The following is a 27,314-nucleotide window of genomic DNA, read 5'->3' on the forward strand; positions in this document are numbered from 1 at the left end:
TTTTGCACTGACCCACCTCCCACTGTTGGCTTGCGCTGCTCGGCCTTCTCCTCTTGGGCCGTGTCTTCCGCATGCAAACACTCTCCATTTCTTTTCGCCCTGCTCTATCCGTGTCTCCCACCTCGCCGCCGCGCCCGACTGTTCCTCCCCCACGACAACCGCGAACAACCCCGTCGTCGTCGCTACTTCCTTTGTCGTGACGTGACGAGGGCCAATTCCATTCGCGGTCGTCGCTTCAGACTTTAAGGGTCTCAGGTTTCAAACCTTCTGCATCGGGCGCACTCAACAGACGCAGGCGGACTGGGCCTCGCCCGTGGTTATCGCGGCTCGTGCCTTCGCTTCCCCACAACGACCTGCGCCAGCCTCTGCTGCACGCCCGAACGAAGCCGAAACTCTCTCGTCTCCCCATCATCACAGTCACAGTCTCATATGCATATGTGGTTCGCCTGCTCTTTTGGAATGGCCCTTTAATTCCCGCCCGGCCAATTCGCTCCCGACGTCTCTGGCTGCGGCGAAGACTTCGTCGCCTGCTGGTTATCAATTGGCCCCGACTATTCTCCCCGTTCAGGTACATAGAGCTCCGCCAGGCGAGAGGCTGTTCAGGCCACGCAGCCCGCTTACCACTGTCGCCAGCAGCATATTCCACCGCCCACCATGTTACAACAACGGGCCGCCCGTCTCTGGGCGTCGCTTAGTCTCGCTATTCTCCTCAATAGCGCCGTAACCGCCGCGGCTGGGGTTGGACCTTCAATCCCCATCGAGTACTGCTCGACGGCCAACACTGGCCCCGATACAGTCGATAAAACATTATCAGCAGACGGGTATCCATGTAAGAAACATCCTGATGCTGACTGCATCACCCTGGTTGGGTCTGAGAGGGCCGCGCGCTGACATATACTTATTCCCCGTTCAGTCCATAGCATATACCAATCCGAAGGCCGCTGCCGAGATAACTGCACCGATACAAGATATGGCACTTTTGCACTAGGCATCTTGCAAAACCAGGACTGCTGGTGCTCAAATCTTGTACCAAGCAGCGCAAACCAGAAAGATACCGACCAGTGCCAGTCCCCGTGTCCGGGGTTCCCGTCCGATCTCTGCGGAGGAAGTGGTTTGTTTGGGTACATCGTCTTGGGCAATGCTTCTCCCACAGGGACAGCGCCTCCTCAAAGCTCGTCTAGCAGCAGCACATCGTCCTCTTCATCTTCTGTAAGTCACAATGTCCCTTGCCTCGATTTCATTTCTGTCACTCGGTAATCCTCTGCTGTTTGGATTCTTGGACCGGCTCTCTTTTTCTCACCCCTTGAATGAGAAGAGCTGGATTCAACGGTTTTTAACAGCATTGGCGACCCAGACCGTGAAAAATATCCCGGCCGTGAAGACTCCCCCGGCCGTGAAGACTCCCCCGGCTGTGAAGATCACTGAGACTGAGACGGTGCAGCGCATGGTTCCAAGTACAGTGGCCGTGCCGCCTTCAAGCTCCTCATCATCCAGCGATCCTCCCACTTCTTCTTCTACTGTCTCTACTACTCCTGTATGCCTTGCATTCTAGAGCCCCGGGCGCGAGCCGGCGTGCCCCAGCGATGAAACGTGCTGACCATTAGTCGCAGCTCAATGGAGCGAATAATACACCGGCCCCGGTGGTACAGACAGTAACCGTCGGCGGAGTCGTTAGGACCGTCACCCAGACACAACCGTCGCCCACGGGAACGAGCGAGCAAAACACCTCTTTGGCAGTAACTTCGGGTGGCGGGTTATCAACGGGCGGTATTGTCGGCGTCGTCTTGGGCATTCTTGCCATCCTTGCAATCGCCGGCATTCTCGTGTGGTGGCTTTTGATGAGGCGGAGGAGGCTGGAAGCCGGAGCGGGCGGCATCGCATCGCCGAGCGGTCTGGGTAGCTCCTCAGGTATGATGGCAACACCAAAGTATGGCGAAATTTCTGAAACCCGGTTTCTAGGTGCGGGAGGAGTTCCGCGACCTGGAGAGTCATGGGTACCCCCGACCAACAACATCGTGCGGCCCGGTGATAGGAGAAGCTACCTGGTGCCCGTCGACCCGCGCCTTGATCCCAACATCTACCCGAACGCCATGAACAAGAGCCACGAGAGCGTAAATTCTCTGCAGGACAACCAGGATTACTCCCGCAGAGTACACCAGCCCTCGAGGACGTTGAGGGTCACTAATGCCAATCCAGAAGACGATTGATGACGGCAACTATTGATATATAGCTGTCAGCAGGACCGATCCCAACCATGACGTACACGACTCTCCTTTTCGTTTTCCCTCCTTTCAACCACTCTGCATAGTCTCTCACGGAGATTTTCATACTGCATTTGCATTTACGAGATACCACGGCGTTTTATTTTTGCTTCTCAAGGACCAGGCTGGAGGACGCACATATGTGAACGCGGGCCTCGTTCCCGACGGGTTGGGACAGGCAGTTAAGCGGAAGAGGTTTTTTTTTGTTACGGCTTGAGGGAAGCCAAAGCGCAAGAGAAAGCACTTCGTTATTTTGTTTTAATGGTGGGATTTTTGCATGCAGAGAGAGAAAGAAACCAGCACTTTGTGTTGGTTGGGCGTCTCAAGGCAACCTTCCTTGGAAGCTTTACCCAACAACCATTTCTTGCCCTTTCGCTTGCTGCTCAAATTCCTATTTTCTTTTCCTCTCAGCGGACTGCGTGCTGTCTAGATTTATGGCCTGTTCCATTTTTCCCTTGCTAGAATGACTGGTACCGGATATGAAGGAATAGGGTGCAGCGGTCATTGTTTCCATAGACGCAAAAGACGGAGAGACACGAGAGACGGCAATATTTGGGATAGCGGCCGCCAATGGTGATGTTCGGAGGGACTTTCACCGGGTTTGGTTGGAAGAGTTGGACCCCCGAACAGCTTGTCGGGTTGTTCAGTTGGTAGGGTTGGCCAGGACGCCTCTTGGGCGATGGGAGGATGGGTCAAGCCTGACAGACGGCGAGGCGATACGGGAGCCGAAGCTGAATATGATGCCGAAGGAGGCTCTTCTAGCAGGCAAGCAAGATGGGAGGGAGGCTAGTATGCAGGCAGCAGGGTAGACTGTATATGGAAAGAGGACAAACAAACAAAAGAGAACATATATCTCTCGTGATGCTGCTGTTCCTACTTTTCTCGTTGCTCGTACATTTTTGACGTCATTGCCAATCTAAATAGGTAATGATGGTGAATGAAAACTGACTGTGAGAGTGGGCTGCGAAAGAAAGAAGTTGATGGTGTTGGTGAATGTGAACCCAAGCCCCCTATTTACGGCCCTACCTAGGTGGTTGTGTAACTTGATCAACCCGATAGCTTGGGCTTGTGACTGCGGCTACTTTTCCTTGATATGTTTCGTTTGTGACTTTCCGTGGTTTCTGCGCACATGTATGTACCTCGCTACATTGAATTGATCTACCAGCAGGAAAGCAGATTTATCTACCTTACCTACCTATATCGGGGTTTGTGATTTCCAACTTGTCCCCCACTCTCCGGACTGCGCGTGAAATATACAACTGCATGCGGGCCACATGTATCCATGTGCCGCCGTCAGTCGCCATGGACCGACCGACCGACCGACCGACAATTGCCGGCGCGCGGCGGTAGGTGGTGTTGGCTCGCTTGTGCGGCCGGCCGCCTGCCTGCCCGCGGTGGAATAGTAAACAATAAATATGGGACGTGCTGTTGGTTTGGTTTGGAGCGGACTTTTGTTTCTATTTCGTCCCCTCTTTCTTCTTTTCTTCTTCTTCCACTTCTATTTGCAGCCTTTTCTTTTGAACCAACCTCGGGTTTCGAGTTTCATGTTGGGGGGGAAGACAACTTTACTTTGGACAGCGTACTGCGCCACCATGTACTGCGTGTGTGTGGCTCTTTTTTCCCCTCTTCTCTTGCGGAGATTAGAACTTGCACGCAGGCGGGGGCTATGGAACTTATAACCCCACCGCCGTGCAACGTGCTGATGCGCAAGGGATAAGTAGCAGGCATGACACGGGGCTTATATAGAGAGAGATCTTCGTTGTGGCGGAAACGGCCGGGTTGCATCACATGTTTTTTGCCAAGGTTGGTGCCCCTGAAATGCCAAGCTTTGTGGTCCAAGGCGGGCGTTCCTGGGCCATATGCAGAGCTGACAACGGCGTGGGTTTGAGTTCTGATGCCATTATCTAGGGCGACAAAAAAGTATGGGGTATCTTTTTGTGAATGGCTTGGAATGGTCCATCTTTTTGAGACTTGATTGTGAGACCTTGATATCGAAATCCCCGAGGTTCCATATTCTTATCGCTGTCTGTAGCCGGAACGGGGTGCCGAAATCCGGTGATACCCAAGGAGTCTCTAGGTTTGATCGGGAAACATTGCGTATACACGCGTACGCAGTCCGTAGTCAGACACGGATTGGCCCGGCTGGCGCACCTGGTTCGCCGTGGATGAGGCCGTTTGGTCAGTCATAGGGAAGGCGGTTTGGCCGTTCAATAGGAGTCCGTCGGCCGGGTCTTTGTATTTCTTCGTTTGTTTCGTGAAACGCTGTCTAGTGGTCCTGATTGACTTTGAAGCGCCCAAGGCTAGCCAACCAAGTGTGAGCCTCGCTGGTCGCAGTCGTTGATTGAACAGGCACAGTTAATACGTACCGTGTCTTGCTGCATCAATCACTGTACATAAATGTGCCTGCCCATCGATCGCGAACTCAGCCTCCGTGGCTTGGCTTTGCTTGGCGACAGGGGTAGCCCGGGATGAAGCGCCGTGGCTCTGCAGTGAGCCTTGGAAGCCACTGCAGGGTGGCTGCTCCAGGCCCCAATTGAATCCTGTTCAGGGACCATCCACGATGGATTACATCAGTGCCGAAGCTGTGGGGTGCGCCGTCGTGCGCACCCAAACGGGGTCCCGCCGACGCAGCAGGATGCCGGTCCCCGCTTTGGGAGGCTTAGCACTGCCCATCAAACTCGAACTCGCTCTGCTGGCAATCTCAAACCGAGCTGGGGGTTGGGGTGGGTTCAGTACCTGCCCCGTTCCCGAATGTTCCCGTTTGCTAGGAGGTCGCGTTGCGTTGCCAGTCTGAGCACAGGGCAGGTTAGGTTTTCGGACTCTTCGGGGGAGTCTTTTGGGCGACCCAACGTCGAAATTGAAATCGAAATACTCCCGTCAGTATCCAACGCACGCTGTGCTGCATTTTCCGGCGGTCGCATCCACGTCCAACAACACGCCTCCTGTCCTGTTCCTGACCCTTCCGGCCTCGATCGCGACCTCGTCCGCACGGCACGGTTTCGCTGGCCGCCATATTCCCTCGACTCGCCCGCTCTGGCCAGCACAACATCGCTCCTTGTCTACGGCGGTGCTCGACATTCCCGTTTCAGAATCCTGAGGTGTGCAAGTGCCGAGTTGAGTTGCTGCTGCGAGAAACCCGGACAGTCGCCCACGCACTGCAGGCCGCCACGACGCCCGCTCGTCTCCTGGGCCCCATGGGAAGCCACCCGCCGTCTGAATAGGCTCACGAGCGCACAAGCCGGTGAAACGGTGGCGGCGAGGGATAACGGGAGCCCTGACCGCCCTTGACAAAAAGACCCCATTGCGCCCTTTCAGCGCTCCTCAAGGCACCCTCCCGCCAAGACCACGCCTCACGGTGCAACGGCTGTTCGGCGCGCAGGAAGGAATTTGCTGATCACGAACTCGGTTGTCCTCGTGTGCTTTTACCTCGCGTTTGCGCGCGCCGGCGCCGGCCATGAATTTCACATGCAACTCGACCCTGGAGGATCTTAGGAGTATGTTCCGCTACCTCCCTGACTTCTGCAGTTCTAGACAGACAGCTAACTGACATGGCGCACCGCCTCCTCTCTAGTCCTCCCCGGATCCGAGAAGATCATCGTAGGCGACCTGAACTTCCACGAACTGGCCCTCATCATTGCCGCCGTGACAGCTGGCCTCGCCATCATCATGAGCCTCTATCTGATCATGATGCATGCCATGCACTACACCATGCCCCACGAGCAAAAACAGTACGTGCCTTACTCGTGCCGCTCATGCAGGCGCTTGGGTTACATCTCTGTTCAGTACTGACCCCGATCCTAGCATCATCCGCATCCTGTTCATGATCCCCGTCTACGCCACGTCGTCATACCTCTCCCTTCGCTACTACTGGCACGCCATATACTTCCAAGTCCTTAGCGACGCGTACGAGGCCTTTGCCATCTCGTCCTTCTTCTCATTGCTATGCCACTACATCAAGCCCGACCTCCACGAGCAAAAAGACTATTTCCGCGACATGCAGCCCATAGTGCCGTGGGTATGGCCCCTCAACTGGTTCGCTAAATGCTGTGGCGGCGAGAGGGGCCCCTGGCGCACGCCGAGGAGCGGCCTCACTTGGTTCAACATCATCTGGATTGGAATATACCACTACTGCTTCATCCGCGTCGCCATGACCATATCGGCCGTCGGCTCGCAGTATTTCCACCGCTATTGCGAGAGCTCCAACAGCCCCGTGTTTGGCAAAATCTGGGTGAGTGACTACCTTCCTGCTTGTCCTCTCGGCTGTGGCCCCCCTCGTGCTTACCACTCTTTGTCCCAGATCACCACAATCAATGCCTTGGCTGTGACCGTCGCCATGTACTGCGTTATCCAGTTTTATGTGCAGTTGCGCAACACGGAACAACTGAAGCCCAACCAGCCCTTCCTCAAGGTGTTGTCCATCAAGCTCGTCATTTTCCTCTCCTTCTGGCAGTCCACCGCCATCAGTCTCGGCACCAGCACGCTTAATCTGGTGCACCCCGGCGACGTGCTCGCCTATCCGGACATCAAAGTCGGCATTCCGTCACTGCTCCTCTGTGTCGAGATGGCCGCCTTCGCCGTCCTCCACCTCTGGGCCTTCCCCTGGCGAGTCTACAGCGCACGCGGGGGTGGCGTGAAGCAGGGCGGCTTTCTGGGCCTGCGCGCCCTTTGGGAGGCCGTCTTCATCTGGGATGTGGTCAAGGGCTTCGGCCGTGGCATGCGCTGGCTGTTCGTGGGTGTCAAGCACCGCCACATTGATGTTAGTTACCAAGCGGCGCGCAAAGACAGCACAACAGCAGTCAACATGGACGACCTGTCTCCGCCAGCCACGCACGGCGGCGGGAGCGAGGGCAAAGGCGGCAGCCCCTTTTACGCGGCCAACACGAGCTACGGCGGCGGCATAGGCATGTCGCAGAGCGCCGCCAGCAGCACGGCACATCTCCCCATCGCCCAGCAGTTCCTTGCCACCCGCTTCGGCGGCAACGGCAACCAGTCCCGCGACGAGCGCGCCGGCCTGATCCAAAACGCCCAGCCCTATTACCACCACGATCCCACCCCCTTCGACGGCCACGGCTCCCCTCCGAGCAACTGGCCCGTCCCCGATGCGCCGCTGCCCCCGCCACAGCAGCTCTACTACAACGCGCGGCCGCCCACGGCGCCCGTCCCCTTTTACGAGGCCGGCGGTCGGCGCAACTCGCTGTCGACTGTCGACGAGGAGGCCCAGCTGCAGCCGCGCCCGCAAAGCTCGTCCCGGCAGCACTCGCGCAGCAACAGCAGCAGCAGACACTCACGCAGCAACAGCGGGAACAGGCTCGGCGCCTACGATGACGCCGACTACAGCCGCATGTACAATGCCCAGCAGCCGCAGCCACAGTCGAATCCGAGGAACTCCACACAGCTCAAGATCGGCAACGCGCTGTGGGGGCAGCGTGGACCACCGCCGCCGCCAGCGCCGGGGAGGTGACCCCGCGAGAGGGAGACGTAAGAAGCCGAGGCGAAATCTAGGGTTTTTGTTTACCTGCCTGCCGTGCATATATCCCTCATCTATTAAAAAATTCGGGGCGCATGTCTTGTATATACTGTTCTTCGTTGAAGCAGGGCCATGAAGTGAAATGATTCTGCTTTTATTTTTGGGGGGACGGGGGGCTGGCTGGCTAGGGATAATGGGTTGGGAGCATTGCGTTGCGTTGCGTTATGTGGTGGATGCTTTGGTGGTCTAGCTCTTTTATTTAACCTTTTCTTTTATTTTCAATCTTCGAGCCAGTTCTCTCTTGACTTAATTCCGCATCTCTTCACCCGTCACATATAGATGAGATAGAATTATTACATCTACGGTGAGATGCCTACTGATCTGTCTAAAGAGTTATAACAGCATGCATTGTGTCGTCTTGTGTCGCGCTATTCTTTGGGTGATTTAACCGTGTAGGATACGTGGTAAGACGCAGGCATGCCGAAGGGGGGGAAAGCATTGAAACACCGTTGTTTTGTTTACTCGAAAGTGAAGCGAATATGATCTAACTAGCTTCAATCCATCTAGTGTCACAGTTGCAATTCCCGTGATTTTGCTGTTCTCGACTTCGGTGGACAAAACAAAAATCCACTACTCTCCCATGTGTATCGCTATGTTCTTCGTCCTGCGTTCAAAACCTACCCAGGTACTTGTCTGTTTGCGTCTTTTGTTAGTTGGTTGGTTTCTCAAATCTATCTAGGAACGAACTTACACAGCATGGAAACTATACCTAGCATCGACTCGTTTATTCACTTATTCCTTATCACCCTTGTAAACTTCACTCATGCGGTTTTCTAACGATAGTATAACACCCACTCCAGACGAGAAAGAACTGAAGGAAAAGCGAAGCACGGTGGAGGTTCCCACTTCATGATCTGTACTCACCTAGATTAACCTCAGCGTCAGAGGCAGTAGAGCCCTGAATAATAGCAATGCAGCAAGGTAAGGTACTTGTATTTATTTACAAGTTAATAGCGTTATAGATGACGTAACTGCAGTGCCACGCTGCACCGTCTCATTGACCGTCGCCGGAAACGAGACCACCCGATCCTAGTCAGCCACTACAACAAGCAGACACCCCGGCTTTTTCAGACTAGAATAATACAAGCTGTTCCACAAGCTAGTCCATAAGCCCACCACACACTCACCAAGACGTCCCAGATCCAGATAGCAATAGCATAATAACCTCACAACCCATCATCGTCGCTATTGCCGCGGTCGCCAGCACGGTCTACCGCGCCCGCCGCAAACCAGGTGCCAAAGTCCAGCTTCATGAGCAGCCTGTCGACACCGCCGACGCGGCGAGGGATATACTGGCCGCCGCCGCCACTGGCAGTGCCCCACAAGTCGCCATCATCATCTTCCTCGTCCTCTTCCGCCTCTACACCGAGGCCGGCGACGGCACCGCTCCGACTCTTCCCCAGGAGCAGCCCTAGAACTCCGTCCCGGCCTTCGCTGCCGCCCGCGGCCTCGATGCGGCGCAGCTCGGCGACGAGCCCCTCGATGCCGCGGCGGACGCGCGCCTCTACGCCACGCAGGTCGGCCGTGACTTCGCGCTCTTCGCGGGCGAGATCGACAAAGGCGTCGACGACGCCGACGTCAGCCTCGAGGTCGGCCGAGTTCCAGACGGCGTGCAGGCGGTGCACGAGGGCGACGAGGTGGTCGATGTGCACCAGCACGTCGTACAGGGGCTGCGTGAAGGAGGGGTGGGCGAGCAGGAGGCGCGTGACAAGCGTGCGCAGGTAGAGGCGGTGGGCGGTGGCGAGCGTCTGCGGATCGTGAGGGTAGTGAGGCTTAGTAGCAGTGGCGAGCTGAGTCGATGATAACGACGCTGCCGGAGGGTCAGCGGTAGCGAGCCAGATATCCTCGTTATCTTCCTGACGGTGCGGCGGGGCTGGCTGTGGTTTTGTTTTTGGAGCCGGTAAGAAATCATCTTGCCGCTGCTCGTCCTCGCCTGTCGTGAGCCAGCGGTGGAAGCCGTCCGTGAGCACTGCGACGATCTCGGTCTGCAGGTAACCCTCGGTCTCTCCTAGGAAGAAGATGGCCGCGCTGGCCGTCGCCCAGGCATTACGCAGGATATTCGCCCGCACGTCGTGTCGATGCCGCAATAGGCGCATCTTCTCTCGACCGCCGCGCGTGCTAGCGTAAGGCGGGCTAGGAGAAGCAGGGTGGTGCCGGCGGAGCGACGAGATTTTCCACAAGTCTGTCAACCGAAGGTGAGCCCGGCGTAGGGACAGTAGATACGAGTTAATGGCAGTATATGTTAGGAGGTCAGACTGGCTGAGAAACAGATCGAGCGGAGAGGGGATCTGCAGGGTTAAAACGACAGGGACCGAGAACAAGAGGTTGCGGAAGGGGGTAGAGGACGCGATCGAGGTAAGGCTCCCTTCGGCAGCGCCAGGTTTCATGGCCGCCGAGGTTGACCCTGATTTGGCCAGCGTCAGGCGCAGCAGATCTCTCGCCAGCTCGATGCCCTCGTCTTCATCGGCGTGGTTGCCTTGCATGGACCCCATGGCGGCCCAGGTCTTCGCGAGAACGGCAGCCACCTCGCCCTCCTTCACCACGACGGTCCCGAGGACATCCCGCTTTTCGTAGGCCAGGTTTTCCGCACGCCTCCACCGGTTCCGGATCTTCTCTTCGGCCTGCTGGATGAGGGCCATTGCAAACTCGCCCCGCCGCAGAAGAAAGAAGTCGCGGAGGAGTTGCAGCGCCTCGACGACTTTGGTGATGGGCAGGAGCCGCTGCAGTGTTGTCCTTGAGAGGAAGTGCTGGATATCGATTATGGCCCTGGAGAAGCTGGCCGAATCGAGGGGGTGGCTCAGGGCGGCGAGCTGCTTGAGCTGCGTTGACAGGTGGTCGGTCCCGCGGAAGCGAGAGTCACCCATGCTCCTCTCGCGAATCTGGTTCAGTGACCTCCCTATGAACAGCATGGACGTCGCCGTAGAGGGCGTGACGAACGCCGGTAATAGACTCGACACAGAGACGTACTCCTAACAAATAGTTAACAACATAACGAGTTGGGGGGTTGGGGGTGGGGGAAAATGCTTCACCCCCTCCATACGCGACGGCCGTACCTCTGCACTATCTTTGGACCGCTGCACGAAGAAGTCTCCTACGCCAAAGGCGGGCAGTTTCCCGTACAAGATCCACGCCGACACCTGCTTGAGCCAGGCCGACTCGGCGACGGCGACCAAGCTCGTAGCCGTCTCTTCGACATCCATGTAGCCCGTCTGCAGCTCAGCGCGTAGACGGTCCATAACCCTTGCGCCGGTGCAAGAGGAGGATGACGAAGAAGAAGAGGGGCCCGCGCCGGCTTTGGCCTTTGACGGCGAGGGTCCGGGTCCGGAGCGCAGCATGAACTGGACCAGGTCCCACAGCCACTCCATGCGCCTCGTCCAGCCGCCGAACTCGGCCACGACAGCCGTCAGGGGCACAATGTTGTGGGCGCCGACCAGGGCGGCATCCTTGCGGAGGATGATGTTCTCGACCTGCAGCACCTTGCGCTGGAAGGCGGCGAGGTGGATCGAGTCGACGGCGGCGGCCACGGCGCGGCAGATGATGGAGGGGTGCTCCGTAGCTATCTGGGCGGCGAAGCTGATGAGCTTGACGTGCAGGTCGCCGAGGTGTGCGAGCGAGGCGAGGAGGGCGCGCTCAGGAGGCGAGACGACGCTGCTGTTGCTGTTGCTGTCGCCGAGCGCGCCGCCATGGCCGGCAGAGGCGCCAGGCGCTCGGAGCAGGGGGGACGGGTGTCCGGAGAGGGAAAGGAGGATTTCGTGGAGCATGTCGGCCGGGGCGAGCTGGCCGCAGATAAACAAAGTCAACCAATCGATCAATCAATAATGCTTGCGGTACTTTACAGACCTGCGCTCACCTTGTCTTGACCTCATGCACGGGCTGTTCCCGTGGTGGTGGTTGTCGACGGCTGCTCAAGTCTTGGAGAAGCAATATCAGGGTTCCAAGAAGCTCGAAGCGGCAGCACATGGACGCAATGGAATGGCAAGCAGGCGCGGCGGCAGCTTATAGCTATGATTATTCGTAGATTCGGCTGCGCATACACTTGAGTGCAAGTCGGGGAAATCGGAGACGAGAGAGAAACGAAGCAGAAAAAAAGATTATTTCAAGTAGCTGTTGATGCAAGCAACTAGCGGCAACGATGGCTGGCTAAACCGCCCCAGTCATCGTCATTTCATGATATTATTCACAGCTCGGGCGAGCGAGCTTGCTGCCCAAAATTTGTTGGCGCAGCAGCTTAAAGTAAATTCACCAAATCGAGTTGCTTCTAGGTAAGATGGAAGTCGTGGCTGAAGTTGTTGCCGGTCGTAGTTGCCGTCGCGACAGCCAACCAGGAAGTATTAGCGGGATGGTTTCAAGGGGTGAGTGCATGTGTGCGTGTGTGCCCCTCTGTGACGCGCCCTGTGCCCCCCCCGCTTTCCCCACGACGCGTCAAAGATTTAGGCTTTCTCACGCTGTGCAGCAATCCGTAGTCACATGACGACATCGCCGCCGCCTTGAAGCATTTAAACTCCCGAGACTTCCATCTGACTTATTCCCGTCAGGATTGTCCACATAATACGATATACCGCAAAGGGAAAGCCCGAGACAAGACTCGCTCATATACTTTCATCGTTTTTCGTTCCATAGCCACAGCGGCCAAGGCCGATCTAATCAATCTATCGGACATGAAAGGGAAAAATATGAAACCAAAAGATCATTATAAAATTACAATGAATACCATGATCCCACTTAAGGGGGGCTTGGGGGTTGGTTAATAAGCAGACGCGAAATATCAACTACGGGAAAAAGGGGGAAAAGTAAACAAAACCACAGCATTTTACACCCTGCTTGCGATTTTCCATCTAAAAAAATGCCTTGATCGCTTGCCACACACCTAAACACGCACACACTCACACAAGAAAACACCCAAGGCTAGCGGTTCAAGCTAGGCGACAAGGCGCTTGCCGGTTGCTTGCCGTCGGCGACGCTCATGGAGCCGACCGACTGGTTCTCGATGGTGGTCTTCTTCTCAAGACCGTCAGGGTCATCCACGTTGACGACGCCGCCGTCGCCTCCGCCGACAATCACATCCTGCCCGCTGACGGTGCGGCCCACCACCATGCCCTTGGCGACGCTCTTCAAGATGGCCCGCCGCGACACGCCCGTAACGTCGATGTAGACGAGGCCCACGTTTTTGACCCCGCCGCCAACACTCCGCGACACGTCGCCGGCTTCGGGGCCCCACTTGTGCTCCACCACCGTCGTGGCCGCCTCCGACGTCGACGACAGCAAGTGCCGGCCAGCCTGCTCCACCCCGTCCATGACGGTTGAAAATGCCATCATGCTCTTGTTGAGCAGGCCGGGCTTGTACGTCTCGAGCGGCTTGCCGTCGGGGCCGAAGCCCTTGGAAGAGCCTGCCTTCTTGGCGTGGCCCCCGAGCGAGGCCCCGACATTCTGCGCCACCCTGCCGATCTGGCCCACCGTCTTGGCCGACAGCTGGGCTGCTCCACCCGTGAATGTGCTGATGCGCCGGATGTGGTCCTTGGTACTGGGCTTGAACGTGACGGGCTTGGAGTTGGGCGTCGTCTTCTTTGTGAAGTTGTCGGCTTGGCCCTGGAGGAGTTTGGATACCATATCCGACCCTGTTATTATCAAGCGCGATGCTGCCGATGCGTTGGATACTAGGAACGACTTCTTATAGGCCGGGTGTAACTCCGCCTCGACCATATCCGCCGACACAGGCGCGATATCGATTTTTTGCCCGCCATCGGCTGGAAACGTGATCTCAACAGGATCTGAAAAATTCGCTGTTAGGATATGATTCAATTCTCAGGGGCAATGACCCGAGGACAATGGCTGTGGGGGAGGGGTTCTTCTTACCTTTCGACCCGGGCTTCAACTTCTCGTGCTCGATAAGCTGGTAGCCATCTGCTAGCTCTCCGATGACACTTCCATCCTCTTCATCGACGAGCACAATCTGGCCGGGTGCACCCTTGGCACTCTGGCTCCCTCGCGCATACGCCTCGCCTGGTTTGAAGTCGGCGGGGTTGTATGCGGGTAGCTCCTCCCCGGCCGCGGCGGCTGCTTTAGTCGCCAAGGTCGGCGAGCGACTCCCACTCTTGGAATGCCCTGCCGATTTGGAGCTCTGTCCGGTCCTGGGCGGCGGAGACCGCTCTAGGAAGGCGGTACATTGCGCCAAGATGGTCTCGAACGTATCTACATCCTCCTGGATCGACTTGCGGCTCTCGATGCTAGGAAACTCTATTCTCGTGAAGGCGCCGCTGTCTGGGCCAAGGTCCCAGCGCGGGATGAGGTAGCTTCTGGGCGGCTGGTGGTAGATCTGCGTCGTGGCAGGGAGCGGGAGGTCGAGCTCTGGAGGCAGGTGGAGGTGAAGATAGAAGTCCTCTTCAACGCCGCCGGCCTCGGGGCTGATAGACGGATCGGCAAAGATGGAGCTCGTGGGGACCATCAACAGCGAGAGCGTCTGTGGGCCACCGGGGGTGAGGGGTTCCTCCTTGCCGTTGGCAATGTGGTATGCCGAGACGCCGTTGATGGCGTACAACAGCTTGGGATCCTGTATGCGTGGTGGCGCGCCGTCTATTAGTGCTAGTTCAACCACGAGATTTTTGCCTTGTCGTACAGCGCGCAACTTACATTGAATCCTGAAGACATTGTCGCAGAGTTGAATTGTGTTTCTGCCGTACAGATGGACGGACGGTTATGTTGCAACTAGATAGCAGAGGGGTGGACAAAGAGAAAGAGGGAAATAGAGAGAAATAGAAGGAGAAAGTGGCGAGGTCGAGGTGGGCCGCCGAGAAGGCAATGTAGGTAACCTGGGAGAACTAGGAGTTGTGCCGCACAATCTTAGTCTCTGCCGCAAATGCGCCCAGCCTATTGCGGGGACGTTTGAGATGGAGAATGGATCTTTCTTATTATAGACACAGCTGGGCGCGGTATGGGGCTCTAGATTTCGAATGCTAGGTTTAGCTGGTTGGAGATTGGGCAGGAGGCTTGCAATCCCAACAGATGTGTACAATGAGGGATGGGAGGGGGCGGCGGGCGAAGCGCGGGGTCGTTCTTGTTCCTAAGTGTTGGAGTTGATCAAAATAGCATCTGGAAAACACCCCGCGGCCTTAGTAGGCGCTTAAAGCGCAGACCTGTGTGGCGGCCTCTGGCCTGAAGCGACGTCATTGGGTGCGCCCGCGAGTGCAAACAGGGTGGGCAACCTTAACCTGGTCCGCATGTTGTCCAGACCTTAGGTTTTGGACAGCCTTCCATTCATCCACCCTAAAAGGTATTTCATCATGCAGCATGGGTTCCTGGAAATCTAGGCTGAGGTGGTCAGTAGGAACCCGGAATTGAGGATTGAACTGCGTGGGTGGCCCGAAACGCGCGACAAACCTTGGGTCGGTCTACTGAGTGCCTTAGGTAAGGTAGGAAGGAACCTCTGAGATCGGGTAGGTATCCCGGTACGCCCTGAGAAGGCCGGGTGCAATTCATAAACTTCGGGGAGTTCACCAAATTCAAGGTTGTGGACTTCACCAAACCTATATGATACTGGCATGGGATGGATTGAGGGCCCGACTTCCATTCTATCTCTTATTTGAGGTATTCGCAGTTATTGAATTGCATGTTTTGGACTTCTGGTGTTGGTCACAGTGCCGCCAGGCCTTACATACGTGGGCGCTGCCGACGGGCCGGCTCTGTCACCCCAATTCTGGCTCCTTCCAGGTTCTCTAGGTTGCTCGCGTCATCCAGCCTCCCGGTGGTCTTTTTTGGCGTTAACTCCCAGGTCTGTCAGTGCCGGGACCACGATACAAATGTGCATGGGTTCGTTTCCTGGGGGGAATGTCACTTGTTTGGTCTGTGTCAAGCTTCACGAGTCTCCCACCAGACAGGTAGGCCTTGTCCGTGTGCATTGTGCACCCACTTTTGCAGCCTGCTCAACCGTGGAAAAAGCTACAATTATTCCGTGAAGGGACCACAACTGTACGGAACATTTGTACGTACATACATACCTAAGGTACTGTACATATAATATTCCTTACAATTGCGTATACAACCGGAGGTACGGATACCTTTGGTAGCACCTTCAATACCCGGATAGCTCCCCCGTATCCCGTACCGAGGATCCGTAACTCGCAAGCAATCATGTCGCGTCCCGTATGTCCTGCAGCGGCTGATTGCGCATTTGCAGATCCGTGAGCAGACGTGGCGGGGATGCCGTTGATGAGTGGTGCGGTTGTCCGTCCGGTGAGATAGAATGACGGGCTTTGGCGTCATGATGAACATGACCAACCCTCCCCACCCCTTCTCCAGTTACACATGTGCGAGATAGCCTACAGACTTTGCTTGATGCCGTGTCCGGACTAGAGAGAGTCGGTTCGTGTCAAAATTTCGGCCATTCTCGTGGGGTGGGCATCGCCTTCGGATTCGGGCAGCTAGCCAGCGCGGCTTATTAAGAGTGTAGGATGTGTGTGGGTTGAGACTTGCGGATGAGACGGGTAGGAAAGAAACCGGCGAGAAGCCGAGAACAAATACAATCTAGCAACGGCGTATAGAAAAAAAAGAAAGGAAAGGCGCCGAGGAGGAGAAATAGGCGCAACTTCTCCAGCCTCCATCCTATTGATCGAGGGATTCACGGAGTCACGCCGCCGGGCAACGGATGAAAGGTTGTCATCATTCCGAGATTGTCCCTAAACCTCGCTGAACTTTCAGCCGACAACGATGAGTATTCGTACAAAAACAAGATGTTCCGTACGAATACACATACGTGAATCAAACCCAAATAACTCTCGTGCTGCTGTTTGTTACCGGGTGTGTCGTTCGCCGACATCAAAGGCTAGTAAATGGAAACAAGGCAGCGCGAGCCGGGATGCATCATCAAACCATCATCCTTCCTATCCGAGGTTTCTGGTCGGGCACCTCAAATATGGATCACTGATCACTGCAGCCGAGTGGCTGCAGCACTTCCCGATTCGGCTTCCGTTCTGTTGCGGCACGACTCAGGGGGTGACGTTGCTGATCGTTGCGGAGACCCGTACCCGCAGTTTAGTGGTACGCCAGCTTTTCTGACAAATCTGCCGGCCCCAGGGATTGCACTGTATCAACAATACCCTAAACTAGTAGATGTGCAAGTCATAACCCGTCCTGATTTAGTATGCGCGAAGGGCTCGGCAGGACGGGGATCCTAAAGAACAACTGAAATTAGCCAGGTATCCGTAACCAAGCAGAAAAGGCGATCGAGATGATAATGACCAGCCTCGCCCATGGAATCTGGAAAGAGAAATTGGGTCAGCTCATTACCGTAGATGCTCTCGGGTACATAGGAAGGCAGGCAGGCGGTGGCCGACCGACGCCCTAACTCGGTTAGGGCGGGTTCAGTTACACGGGCAGCAGCTTCATGACCTGCCCGACAACCCCCGGGCCGTTAGCGTTACATCGATTCGCAGAGTCCCCAATCCCTGCCTGAGGTACATAATGTACCGTACCTGACCTTCCTACGGAGTCCTCCCGTTCACCTCAATACTATGTGCGATCCTCGGATGGGCCTACTGCTGCTGCAAGACTTAGTGTGGCCGCCTGGAGTGGCCGCCTTGAGGACGAGACGGTGGTTTTCCTTTGTGCTACCGCCAGGAAGCCTAGTATTGAATCCTTCCGCGGCTACTGGGCCCGAAGAGCTGACCTTCGAAGTTCTGGAAGGCGACAACCTCACGGCTCATCCTTCTCCGTAAGCGCGTCCGCCGTGCTGGGTGCTGTTGTTGGAGCGCGACAACCTCCATTGGAAGGTGACGTGTGACGGGGGTACAGAGACACGGGGGATGTCCGTATTTGTTGGTTTGACTTTTTTCCCGCGCAACCAGCGTACAGTTCCCAATGGAAAGTGCCTTGTACCTTTGGGTCAGTTCTAGGTTGTGATGTTCGGTGCAGCCTCTCGAATGGAGGGTACTGTACGGATTCGGATTGCGAAACCCGGTGCGACTTGGATATGAAATACGGAATCACGGATACGGAGTAGGTGTGCATGCAAGACATGGTCGAGCGCAAATTCGCTCACCAACAAGACACCACCCACCCTCTCGCAGCCTTTTGACAAGAGACAAAAAAATCCAGAGAGTGCCAGCCAGCCTACCAGCCGCCGGGAAGGGGATACCGCTCTTGTTCCGGCTATCTACCCCCGTCCGTGGTTGGTCAGTTGATCCCCGAGGGCGTTTCTGGGCGGGAGCGGGGGTGGCCCGAGAGCGAGCTGCCGTGCTCGCCCTCGCTCTCCATGGCATCCAGGTTCACAAATCCTTCCCACGCCCCAGCGTGGGGTGAGGCCCTTGGCCCAGGTGCCCGCGGTGCCCGGTTCTAGCGGCCCGTTGCTGAGGCCTCGTTCGCCAATCCGAGAGAAACTCGGAGGGAAATTCCGACATGAGAGACATTGAAATTTGCCCTGCTTGCCGGTTACCGCTGGGATTCATGCTAGCTGGAGATCGGGCTTGTTGGCTCCTGTTGGAGCTATTGGAGCTGTTGGGGCTAGATCTCACTCGCAGTCGCAGTCGCAGTCGCAGTCGCAGTCGCGGTTGCGGTTGCAGTTGCCGGCAAACTGCGGCGCATTTTTGAGGCCTCAATGTTTCCACCACCTATGAACCTAAGGTAAGGCTTGGGACCGACTGGACAAGGTCCTCTAAGTTCGGTTGTGAAGTTGGAATGGATCCCGTAGTGGTGAGGTTTGGGAAGGTATGTACGGTAGGTAAGGTACCTCGAGGCACGAATGTGGTTCCGATTGTGGCTGGGCTGCCAGAAGAGAACCTGCCCTGTCCTGAGAGGTTCAACTCCAATGGAAGGAACTAAGGTTCCCGTCTCCGTAGCGGGCTCGTCTGCCGGACCTCTGAAAACGGCGCCAAGACGCCATTGGACCAATACTAGTAATTATTAGTGCGCCCATCACATCCAGGACCAGCAGCAGCGACTGGCCCGACCGACCCAAGGAGGTTATCCGTCCTACCTTGGCTTTCCATGGCCCCGCCGCCGTCGCCGTCTTCGTCCTTTGTCGCCCTTTTCGACAAATCCACCTTCTATTCTCCCCTCGGTCCTCGTCTGAGCCTCCCGAGTCTCGGCACTGCGTAACAGCTGCTGCGCAAGGCAACTTAAGCTCGATTTGCCGTCTTGCCTTACGTACCCACTGGGGATATCCTTCTGCTGTCCTCCTGCCGGCAATTACTTTCGCGGGATAGCATACGTTTCTGTGTTGCTATTCTTTCTTGCAGTTAGTCCTGTCGGTTTTTAAGGAGCTTTTTTTTTTTTTTTTTTTTTACTTTTCCCGCTGACTTTTTGTGTCGAGCGGGCCGAGCAGCTTGAGGTGCCCTGGTCTTGTCCTTTGCCCACCCCTTCCCCCTCCCCCCTGTCCGTCCTGTGCTCTGCAGCCGACCCTGGTCCCTCGCAGCAGCTTCGACGGTGGTCCACGGTCCACTAGTTCACTAGCTCGAGTTATTTGGGACAGTCTGTGCAGAGCGATCAGCACTGCACCAACAGCCGACGACGGGGTTCCAGCTCCAGCTTCAGCTCCAGCTCCCGCTCCCGCTCCCGCTCCCGTGCTCGACCTCCAGCCTCAACTGCCATCTCGACTTGGTACTGTTTTGTACCACCAGCCTACTCTCTGACCCATCTACCCAACCTGCCTCCGCAAGGGCAATTGCACGAGGCATCACGACCTGCCCCCGCCGGATCCCCCCAGCTCTTTCAGACAATACAAGACGAGCTTCCATCCCATCCCCACGCACTCACACGCCCACGCACGCTACGCCTCAGTCGACGGGGTCGGGTCCATCTGGAAATACACTTGTGTAGCCGCATAGCGAGAATAAATTCGCCGCCGCCGCCGCCACCGCTGCCGCCCTCGCCGCCCTCCGTCCCGTCTCGGTAAACCGTCCTCTGTCACCTCGCCTGTCTAGCCTTCGTGACCGCCTACTCCGTTGGGCTCCCGCTCCCTCCCGGCGCGCAAGATAGAGGAGTATCGGCTGCCTGCATCTCACTGTAGATGCTGTCACACATCCCACGTTGTGCAAACACCTGCCTGCCCGCCTACCTCTGCGAGTATAGCATACGCAGCAGCACATCACTGCATTCGCAATAGCCTGCTCGTCTGCCAACCAGCCCCCACTCGGTCTATCTAGGCCTGGTCCGCTGTCCGTGTCTTTGCCTTGTGCGGAGCCGTGGCCTTCGTTGCACCTGCCCTCCGTTGCAGACGTGCTCGTATTTACACGCACCAGCCCTTCGCTGGCTGTGAGCTAGTGGACACGGGACAAAGAGAGAGCCGAGTGCGCGAGAACAGGCGTGAGAACAAGAGGCCCGCCTAGTCTCGGATCGACGTCGCTTCCCTGAGCGAAAAGGCCCTGTCTCGCTTGGCCCTGTGTTGCGCTGTGCTGCGGCACGCCAAGCTCCGACGATCTGCACTACATCGACAGGGTCTCGGCACCGCGAGACCCCAACCATCGCCACGATAGCTTCCCAACTACGCATCCAGTCCATTCTCTCCCCTGCCGACCCGTCGGACGCTGATGAGACGCCCTCGACATCGTCGGCTACCTCGCACTCGACCGCGAAGCGCAAATTCCAGGACGCCTTTGCCGCAGCCGCGCCCGCCTCTGCCGGTGACGCGCCTGCTGCTGAGCCCCCGGACTCGCCCTACACGCCCAGCGAGCGGCGGCCCAGCGACCGGGTACCCATCGAGCGGCTGCATAGCATCCGACAGCCCCTGCCGCACAGCCCGCCGCGCCCTGCCGCTGCGGTTCCTGCCGGCCGTGGCCCTGCCCTGTCCCCCGACGATGACAGCAGGCCTGCCCCGGCCCCGGCCTCGGCCATGACTGAAGGCAGCCCCGGCAGCCCCGGGGCTGCCGACGCCAAGAAGGGCGTCCTCAAGCGTGCCCCGTTACGGTCTAGTATTGCTTGCATTCGCTGCCGCAAGTCCAAGATTAAGTGCAACAATACGGGCAGCGACGCGCCCTGTGAGACGTGCATACGTAATGGCAAGGAGTGTACCTATCCCGAACCCGCCACTATAACTCCCAAGCGTCCTGAGCCCCCGGCTGGGATTAAGACGGAGCCTGGCTCGGAGCGTAAGCGTCTAAGACGTATCGACGACATTACCAAGCTTGACGGCGCCGTCCCCGCCGCTGTATTTGCCGAGGAGGTGCTCTCGGCTCCCTATCTCTCCGAGACGCTGTGGTCCCAAATTTTCGATATCTACAGGCTTCACTTTGCCACGGAACTGCCCTTTTTGCACCTGGCCACTCTCAAGGAGAAGATGGGCAGCAAGTTCCGCGCCAAGCAGAGCGACACGTCGCCCGCGATCAACCTGGTGCTGTTGGGTATCCTGACTCTAACTGCTCGTTTTCACTCGACACTCGTGTCGTACGTCACCACGCCGCGCACCGCGGCCCCTGCCCAGTTGGGCGGCCCGCACAAGCTGCAGCCCGTCAAGCCCGGCCAGGACGGCCACGCCGCGTCCGAATATTATGCCGAGGTGCTCACCAAGGCCCTCGGCCCCTTGCGCATATGCATGTCGGAGGCGTCGGTCGAGCGCGTTCAGGCGTTCCTGATGCTCGGCCTCTACGAGTGGACTCAAGCGCGCCCCAACACAGGCGGCTTGGGCGCGTGGATGTACGTCGGCTTCGCCATCCGCTTAGCTCAAGCGATGAGTCTCGGCGATGGTGACAAAGAGGTGGCCAAGCCGTTCCACAGACGGCCCATTGGTCCCCCACCCAAGAAGAAGGCATTGGAGCCTCAGATGATTATTGCCCGGGAGATTAGGAGACGCTCCATGTTTAGCTGCATGATCATGGACCGGCTTCTTGGTTGCGGCAAGGGACGTGTATCGACGATAAACGCCGACGACCTAAAAATCCGGCTGCCTTGCTCCGAGGTCGACTTTGACCTTTCGCACGACGTCTACACGGGGTTCTTGAATTCCGCCCCCGAGGATTTCGAACGGGCACTCCCCAATGACAACGTCCTTTCGCAGTTCGTGCGGCTGATCAACATTTGGGGCGAAATCTCAAAGTGGAGCTTTGCTGGTGGCCGTTTTACCGAGCACCATGCGCCGTGGAACAAAGAGTCGACTTTTTTCCAGCTGAGGAAGAACCTGGACGCGTATTACGAAGAGCTGCCCCCGCTGTTCCAGTGGTCGCCGAGCAATTACTACAAGCATGAAAACCACCACGCCAGCAGTACTTATGTGTCTCTCCATATGCTCAGCGCCGTGTGTAGGATCATGCTCCATCGCGAGTACATCCCTTTTATCCCCCTCCGCTGCGACAAGCCTATCGGGCCGCTCGACGAGCCCACGTTTCCTCACGGCGACGAGCCGCCAGGCTTCTGGGAAGACAGTGCCGAAGAGGTCTTCGTCGCAGCCAGGGATATTGTCGACCTCATCGACATCACCAGGGACAAGCTGCCAATCTCGGCGCTCGTCGTGTTCGCAGTCTGGACGGCGGCCTTCGTCGGCATCTACACCATCTGGTTCCCGCACATGGACACCAAGCGCCACATGCTGCCCTCGGATGAAGATGTCGGCGCCAATTGCGAGATGGACGTAATCAAGCACGGCCCTACCAGCGTGACGTACAAGACGCTCAATCAAATGTCGGTCTGGCTCAGGATGGCCGAGACATACTCCAACTACTTCCGGGAGATGGTGAGCTTTTATGACAAGGTCAAGCAAGACTACGAGAAGTTCACAGGCAAGGCCTTATCCAACACGGCCAACGAAAGGGTTGTTAGTGTCGGCCTAGGAGGTGGCGGGCTCGAGGAGTGGAGGGAAGAAAACAGCAAGATTGTCAACAATGGCGAGATCCTGACCACCGACGAGGACAGGCACAGCTTCTCGCGCGACAGCACCATTGAACCCGGATCATCGGTCGGCCCTGATAGCGGCTATCCTACCGACACCAAGACCCCGGTTTCCATGTCGCTAGGATTTACGCCCATCAACGGCGCCCATCCGCACAGTCAGCAGTATCCCCCGCAGCAGCAAGACTCTGCCATGGGAGGAGATGGCCGTACCGACGGCCTGCCTTCGGCAGTCAGCGAATCGTCGACGAATTGGCGCTTCGCGCAACCGCCACCACCTAGCCAGTCCCAGCACCAGCATTCACCATCGCACTCGTCGTCGTACGCCATGCCCAGCCCTCAGCTCGCGCACGCCCTAGCGGCGCCAACAGCGGCAACGCCAGGAGCGGCTCCAACTCCCCCGGCCTCGGGAATCCCCAACCTACCCCGCTACGGTCAGATCACCGAGGTCGCCGAGTATCTCACCCAGAATGAGTGCCTGCCGTGGGCCAATGCGCCCGGCAGCGTCGGCCAGTTTGCCCTCGGGGCCGAGGAGTCCTCACTCGCCGAGAGCGGTAATGTGTTCTGGGGCGCTGACCCTGCTGCCGCCAAGGGGAAGTAGGTCGGATTGGATGTGTAGCGTTGTTTATCAATCTATCTCGAGCGCTGCACGCCACGATGGCTTATTTCTTGGCTTGGTGCGGGTTTAGAGAAGAAGGTCTAGATGGTTTATGATGCTCTGAAGACTAGTCACAAGTTTATGCAATTGTGCCAGCGAATTTCCGCCGGTTTTCTTTTCACTATTTTCTTACTCCAAAATAATTTCCCGTTTCTTGTTTAGGTTCGTTTTCGTCTGTTTATTCCCCTGCTTGCCTCGTGTGCGTTTAGCAAAAGAGAGACCGAGCGAGATGTGAAAGAGAAGGAAGACAGAGAGACAGAATGTGTGCGGAAGAGACGAGAGACATATTTTTTGCTTCACTTTATCTTCCCTTTTATAGCTGGGTTTTATCTGGCCAAATTTTCCATCTTGTCACATTTACCCTCTTCTGGGCCTTTTCTTTTTCATGCCATGGCCTGTCCTTTTACCATTGTTGAACTTTGTCTCATCTTCGATTCTAATTCCCCATTTCTGTTCCTGGTTCCCCTTTTTTGGCTCCTCTACGGCGGACATGTTTGTCTGCTGCTGCTGCAAGCTAGCTGCATGATACTGGCTGCTACTCGTTGCGATTTGTCTTTTTACTCCTTCCTGATGGCAGGAGTAAGCTGGCAATGGGATCGAGGGGTGTGTCGGGCGGGTTGGTTGGTCGATAGGGCACTTGCCTGCATGCGATCCACGCTGCCCACAGACCTAGGTACCGACCTATCCTGCCTTTTTGTGTGTTGGTTGTGCCGGCAGGTATTTGATGGCGGCTTTGGTCGTTTGCTTAGTTGGCGGTTATGATGGATGGACACATAGATAGGTAAACAGACAGCTGGGTTGAGTAGCCATCGTTCTTGGAGGTGGAAAGAGAATGGGATGACAGGCGAAAGGAGGCGAAGGAAGGTTGACAGAGGGCACATGATGATGACGAAACAGAAAAAGTGAAAAATACCATCTGCACACTTATCATTTTTCTTGTCGTCTACTCTGCCAGCTTGGCTTTGACTCTTTGTGGCTTCGCTATTATGGTTGACACGACACGACTACACGTGTATGCCCCAGGTTCCCTCTGATCGGGCCGCCGGAAACCCACCAGATCTCGGCTCGCGGCCCATTTGTTGACACGCGGTAGCCTCCGTCGGTTGGTCTTGCCTCTCCAAGGTAAGGTAGCTTGCCGACAGACGGGGCAGCCCAAGGTGCGGGCAGTGTGCACGACACTGTACGGGCACCAAGGCAGTCTAGTCGGCGGCGTGGCGGGCGCGGGCGCAGGCGGCGCGGCTAGAGCCTTGGAATGACAAGTTTGTTTCAAAATGGGCCCAACAAGCCAACCCGACCGTATTTTTTATGGTTAAAATTATCATCACATACACACACACTGACAGGCACGCGATACACACCTAGCTATACCATCAGATTTCAGACTGTCGGTCAGCGTTTTAGACCTTGGATGATCCGTCTCTGCACCCGTAAATGGATGGGTGGATGCAACTGTTTGGCCAAGGTGGGAAGGGTTGGCTTTTGGCTGGGTTCGGGGAGTCATGAATGGGCAGAAGTCAATCAATCCATGACGTTCGGGGGTACGTGTAACAAGGAAACTGAGAGGTTTACACGTACCCCCCTAAAGCGGTCGGGTTGCGTGGTGATTGGGTGCAGCTCACTCGCTCGCCCCTCCCTATGACGGAGGACGGGAGGGCTGACAGTGGGGTTTTCTTCCCAAACTCTACTAGCCTTACCTTACATACAGTAACCGAATACTGTTCGGGAAATGGCTGAAAATGGAATGGAAGGGGCTCATTAAGGCGGTTTGTCACTGCTACTGCTGCTGCTGCTAATGCTTCCCGAAGACTGACTTGAAGTGAGTGAAGTGAGCTCCGAGTGCAACGGTAGGGTACACAGTAGGGCACGGCGCGGCACGGCATGGTCTGGCACTGCCATAGATTCTAGGCTGGCAGATGGCAGAATCAGGAAACGGAATGCATGCCCGCCGTTTCTTGCTAGGCTGGAAAACGGCGGTTTTTTTTATTGACAGGAGAGAAAACTTTCCATCAGCAATTTCCATGTGTTGAATTAAATTCCCAGTTGACTATCATCCGATTGGCTTTCCAATTTATTCTGTGCCATGTCTTCTGATGTTCTCAGTTACATGCCATGATCTTTCTCTTCTATGTCCACCCTGGAATGACGGAGGTGTTAGTTATCCAAAAAGACTCAAATATCCATCCCACCTTCTGGCCAACAACAAAGCCATCGACGGCCCCTAGCGTCAACCTCGAGGCAGTAACATTCATTACTCCAGTCGATCACCATCCACGACGCCAGGATGCTGTCCCATTCGCTCAGTTCCGGAGTTTGTCGGAGCAGCAGAGGCTAACCACCATGTCCAGGACGGCCGATTCCCTTGTCCCCTAGGGTCCTCTTGCATGAGCTCCAAGGCGCTCCAAGGGCTTGTGTCTGCTCATCTGTCAGCCTGCCCGGCGTCGTGCCCTGCTTTTTTTTTTGCCCTCCTCTCCTCCACGTACGTCCGCACGGTGTAGCGCGGCGCTAGTTTCCATCTGCCAAGGTCTTTATCCTCGCTAGAGACTAGGTCTAACTGGCAATCGCCCTCCGAGCCCGGGTTGAACTTGTTAGACTCGCGGTACGGGCCTCCAATAGAGTAGTTCCATGCGCCCGGGCTTGATTATAAAGGTGAGGATGGCCCCGTGCACGTGTAGTTGGAAAATTCGTCCGCTAGAAGATGGTACGTAGTGTGATGGCTTGGCTATATGATGAAGGCAAGTAATTTCCCCGTATATGCCAGGGCTTGGATCGATCTAAACGCGGGGTCAGTAAGTGAGTGACCTTACTCTAGAAAATGCAAGAGACATTAAAGCAACTTACATTTACCAGGACCGACACATACTGCAACGATGAACCCAGGCAACGAACAACTCGTACCCGCAAATATTTTCATGTTAGCGCAAGGGGTAAGCAACGACTTCGTGAAGATCTAAAGGATTCTTTGCTAGGCTGGCGTCAATCTGAATATAGTAGTGTCAGTGATTATTTAGAAGCAAAGGATACAAACAGAAACGGAAAGACTTGCTTATGCTGGGATCAGAAATCAATCATAGCCGAGTTGTGCACGGCCGACAAAGCAGGGCCGAATGAGACCGGATTTGGGGTGTCCAGCTGGCAACTCCTAGTAACAAGAGAATTTCAGAGCGTTATCCACGGCCCGTAAAGTAGACCCGAATGAGATCGGATTTGGGGTGCCCAGCTGGCAACTCTGAGTACCGGGAGAAGTGCTGGGCTTGTCAAGTTGGCCCGGGGTAATTTGGCTCTGCGCTCATCGCCATCTTCGTCGACCGGTCCACTAATGCCGGCTTAGACTAGGCATTAGATTGAGAATATAGGCCTCGACGAAATGGGTAGGATATCGTCAGTCACCTTGGGTTCGTTTTTGGGGTTAGTTTTTGATCACAGTCCAGCCTCCGAACCAGTATCAGCACGGGATATTTTTAAACGTATGGAAAGGACCTAACTCTCACACGGTTCGCCCTGGAGGCTTTTATCTTACGTGTGGCGGGGGATCTTAGAGGCCCTCGTATAGAATCCTGGAGGCCTGCCTTTATCTTAGAAATACCCGATAAAGACCTTCCCTACTCCATTTGTTTGCAACATCACTTATCCTTTTGATGTACCGCGCCAATAAACATTCAGGGGCTGGATTCTGAAGACGTGAACTCGATAATGCAGTCTTGTATGACCCGGTGAAAGAAATAAATGGGCAAATCTTTTTACATGTAATAGATATTAATATTTTACAGCCCGTTGTAAAGCTGGTATGAAATAGGACTGCATCTTGCTTAGGTTTTTATTTTCTTCTCGGGCAACCCGTCAACCATGCACATAAAGGCCAGAAACTGCAAACTAGGCATCAGCGCCATCAAATTATCCACCAGCTGGAAAGAACACGGCTCCAACGAGGCCCAAAGGTTTGGTCCTCATCGTCCTCCCTCGAAAGCCAGAACCAACAAGATACCTGGCGTGTTCCCCGCTTCTGGGTCATCTTCGCAATATCTTGAACGGCCCTCTCGCAGGTGGCTCTGCCAATGGCCCAGGC

At 56.1% G+C, this 27,314-nt stretch overlaps 5 protein-coding genes across 5 annotated transcripts; 3 read left to right on the plus strand and 2 right to left on the minus strand.

The window, feature by feature from the left end:
- Positions 1-654: 654 nt before the first annotated feature.
- Positions 655-2,207, plus strand: B0T26DRAFT_757753 (uncharacterized protein; the record flags this gene model as incomplete). The annotated part of the gene is made up of 4 exons (XM_060446298.1): positions 655-829; positions 914-1,209; positions 1,355-1,534; positions 1,611-2,207. The coding sequence occupies 4 exons, from the start codon at positions 655-657 to the stop codon at positions 2,205-2,207; spliced, it is 1,248 nt and encodes a 415-aa protein (XP_060289428.1).
- A 3,508-nt stretch (positions 2,208-5,715) lies between these two features.
- On the plus strand, positions 5,716-7,722 carry B0T26DRAFT_681876 (organic solute transporter Ostalpha-domain-containing protein; the record flags this gene model as incomplete). Its single annotated transcript, XM_060440696.1, has 4 exons — positions 5,716-5,755; positions 5,833-5,989; positions 6,063-6,489; positions 6,559-7,722. 4 exons carry the CDS (start codon positions 5,716-5,718, stop codon positions 7,720-7,722), a joined length of 1,788 nt encoding a protein of 595 aa, XP_060289429.1.
- Positions 7,723-8,686: 964 nt separating this feature from the next.
- On the minus strand, positions 8,687-11,760 carry B0T26DRAFT_529617 (Spc98 family-domain-containing protein). Its single transcript, XM_060435524.1, has 3 exons — positions 11,639-11,760; positions 10,842-11,564; positions 8,687-10,757 (listed from the first exon to the last, which is right to left on the minus strand). The coding sequence occupies exons 2-3, from the start codon at positions 11,547-11,549 to the stop codon at positions 8,955-8,957; spliced, it is 2,511 nt and encodes an 836-aa protein (XP_060289430.1). The 5' UTR covers positions 11,550-11,564; positions 11,639-11,760; the 3' UTR covers positions 8,687-8,954.
- Positions 11,761-12,693: 933 nt separating this feature from the next.
- On the minus strand, positions 12,694-14,433 carry B0T26DRAFT_757756 (senescence-associated protein-domain-containing protein; the record flags this gene model as incomplete). The annotated part of the gene is made up of 3 exons (XM_060446299.1): positions 12,694-13,556; positions 13,642-14,335; positions 14,416-14,433. The coding sequence occupies 3 exons, from the start codon at positions 14,431-14,433 to the stop codon at positions 12,694-12,696; spliced, it is 1,575 nt and encodes a 524-aa protein (XP_060289431.1).
- A 4,329-nt stretch (positions 14,434-18,762) lies between these two features.
- Positions 18,763-23,194, plus strand: B0T26DRAFT_757757 (fungal-specific transcription factor domain-containing protein; the record flags this gene model as incomplete). The annotated part of the gene is made up of 2 exons (XM_060446300.1): positions 18,763-18,841; positions 20,211-23,194. 2 exons carry the CDS (start codon positions 18,763-18,765, stop codon positions 23,192-23,194), a joined length of 3,063 nt encoding a protein of 1,020 aa, XP_060289432.1.
- Between the last annotated feature and the right edge of the window lie 4,120 nt (positions 23,195-27,314).

Source organism: Lasiosphaeria miniovina, assembly GCF_030549165.1.
Source record: "Lasiosphaeria miniovina strain SMH2392-1A chromosome Unknown B0T26scaffold_9, whole genome shotgun sequence".
NCBI lineage: Eukaryota > Fungi > Ascomycota > Sordariomycetes > Sordariales > Lasiosphaeriaceae > Lasiosphaeria > Lasiosphaeria miniovina.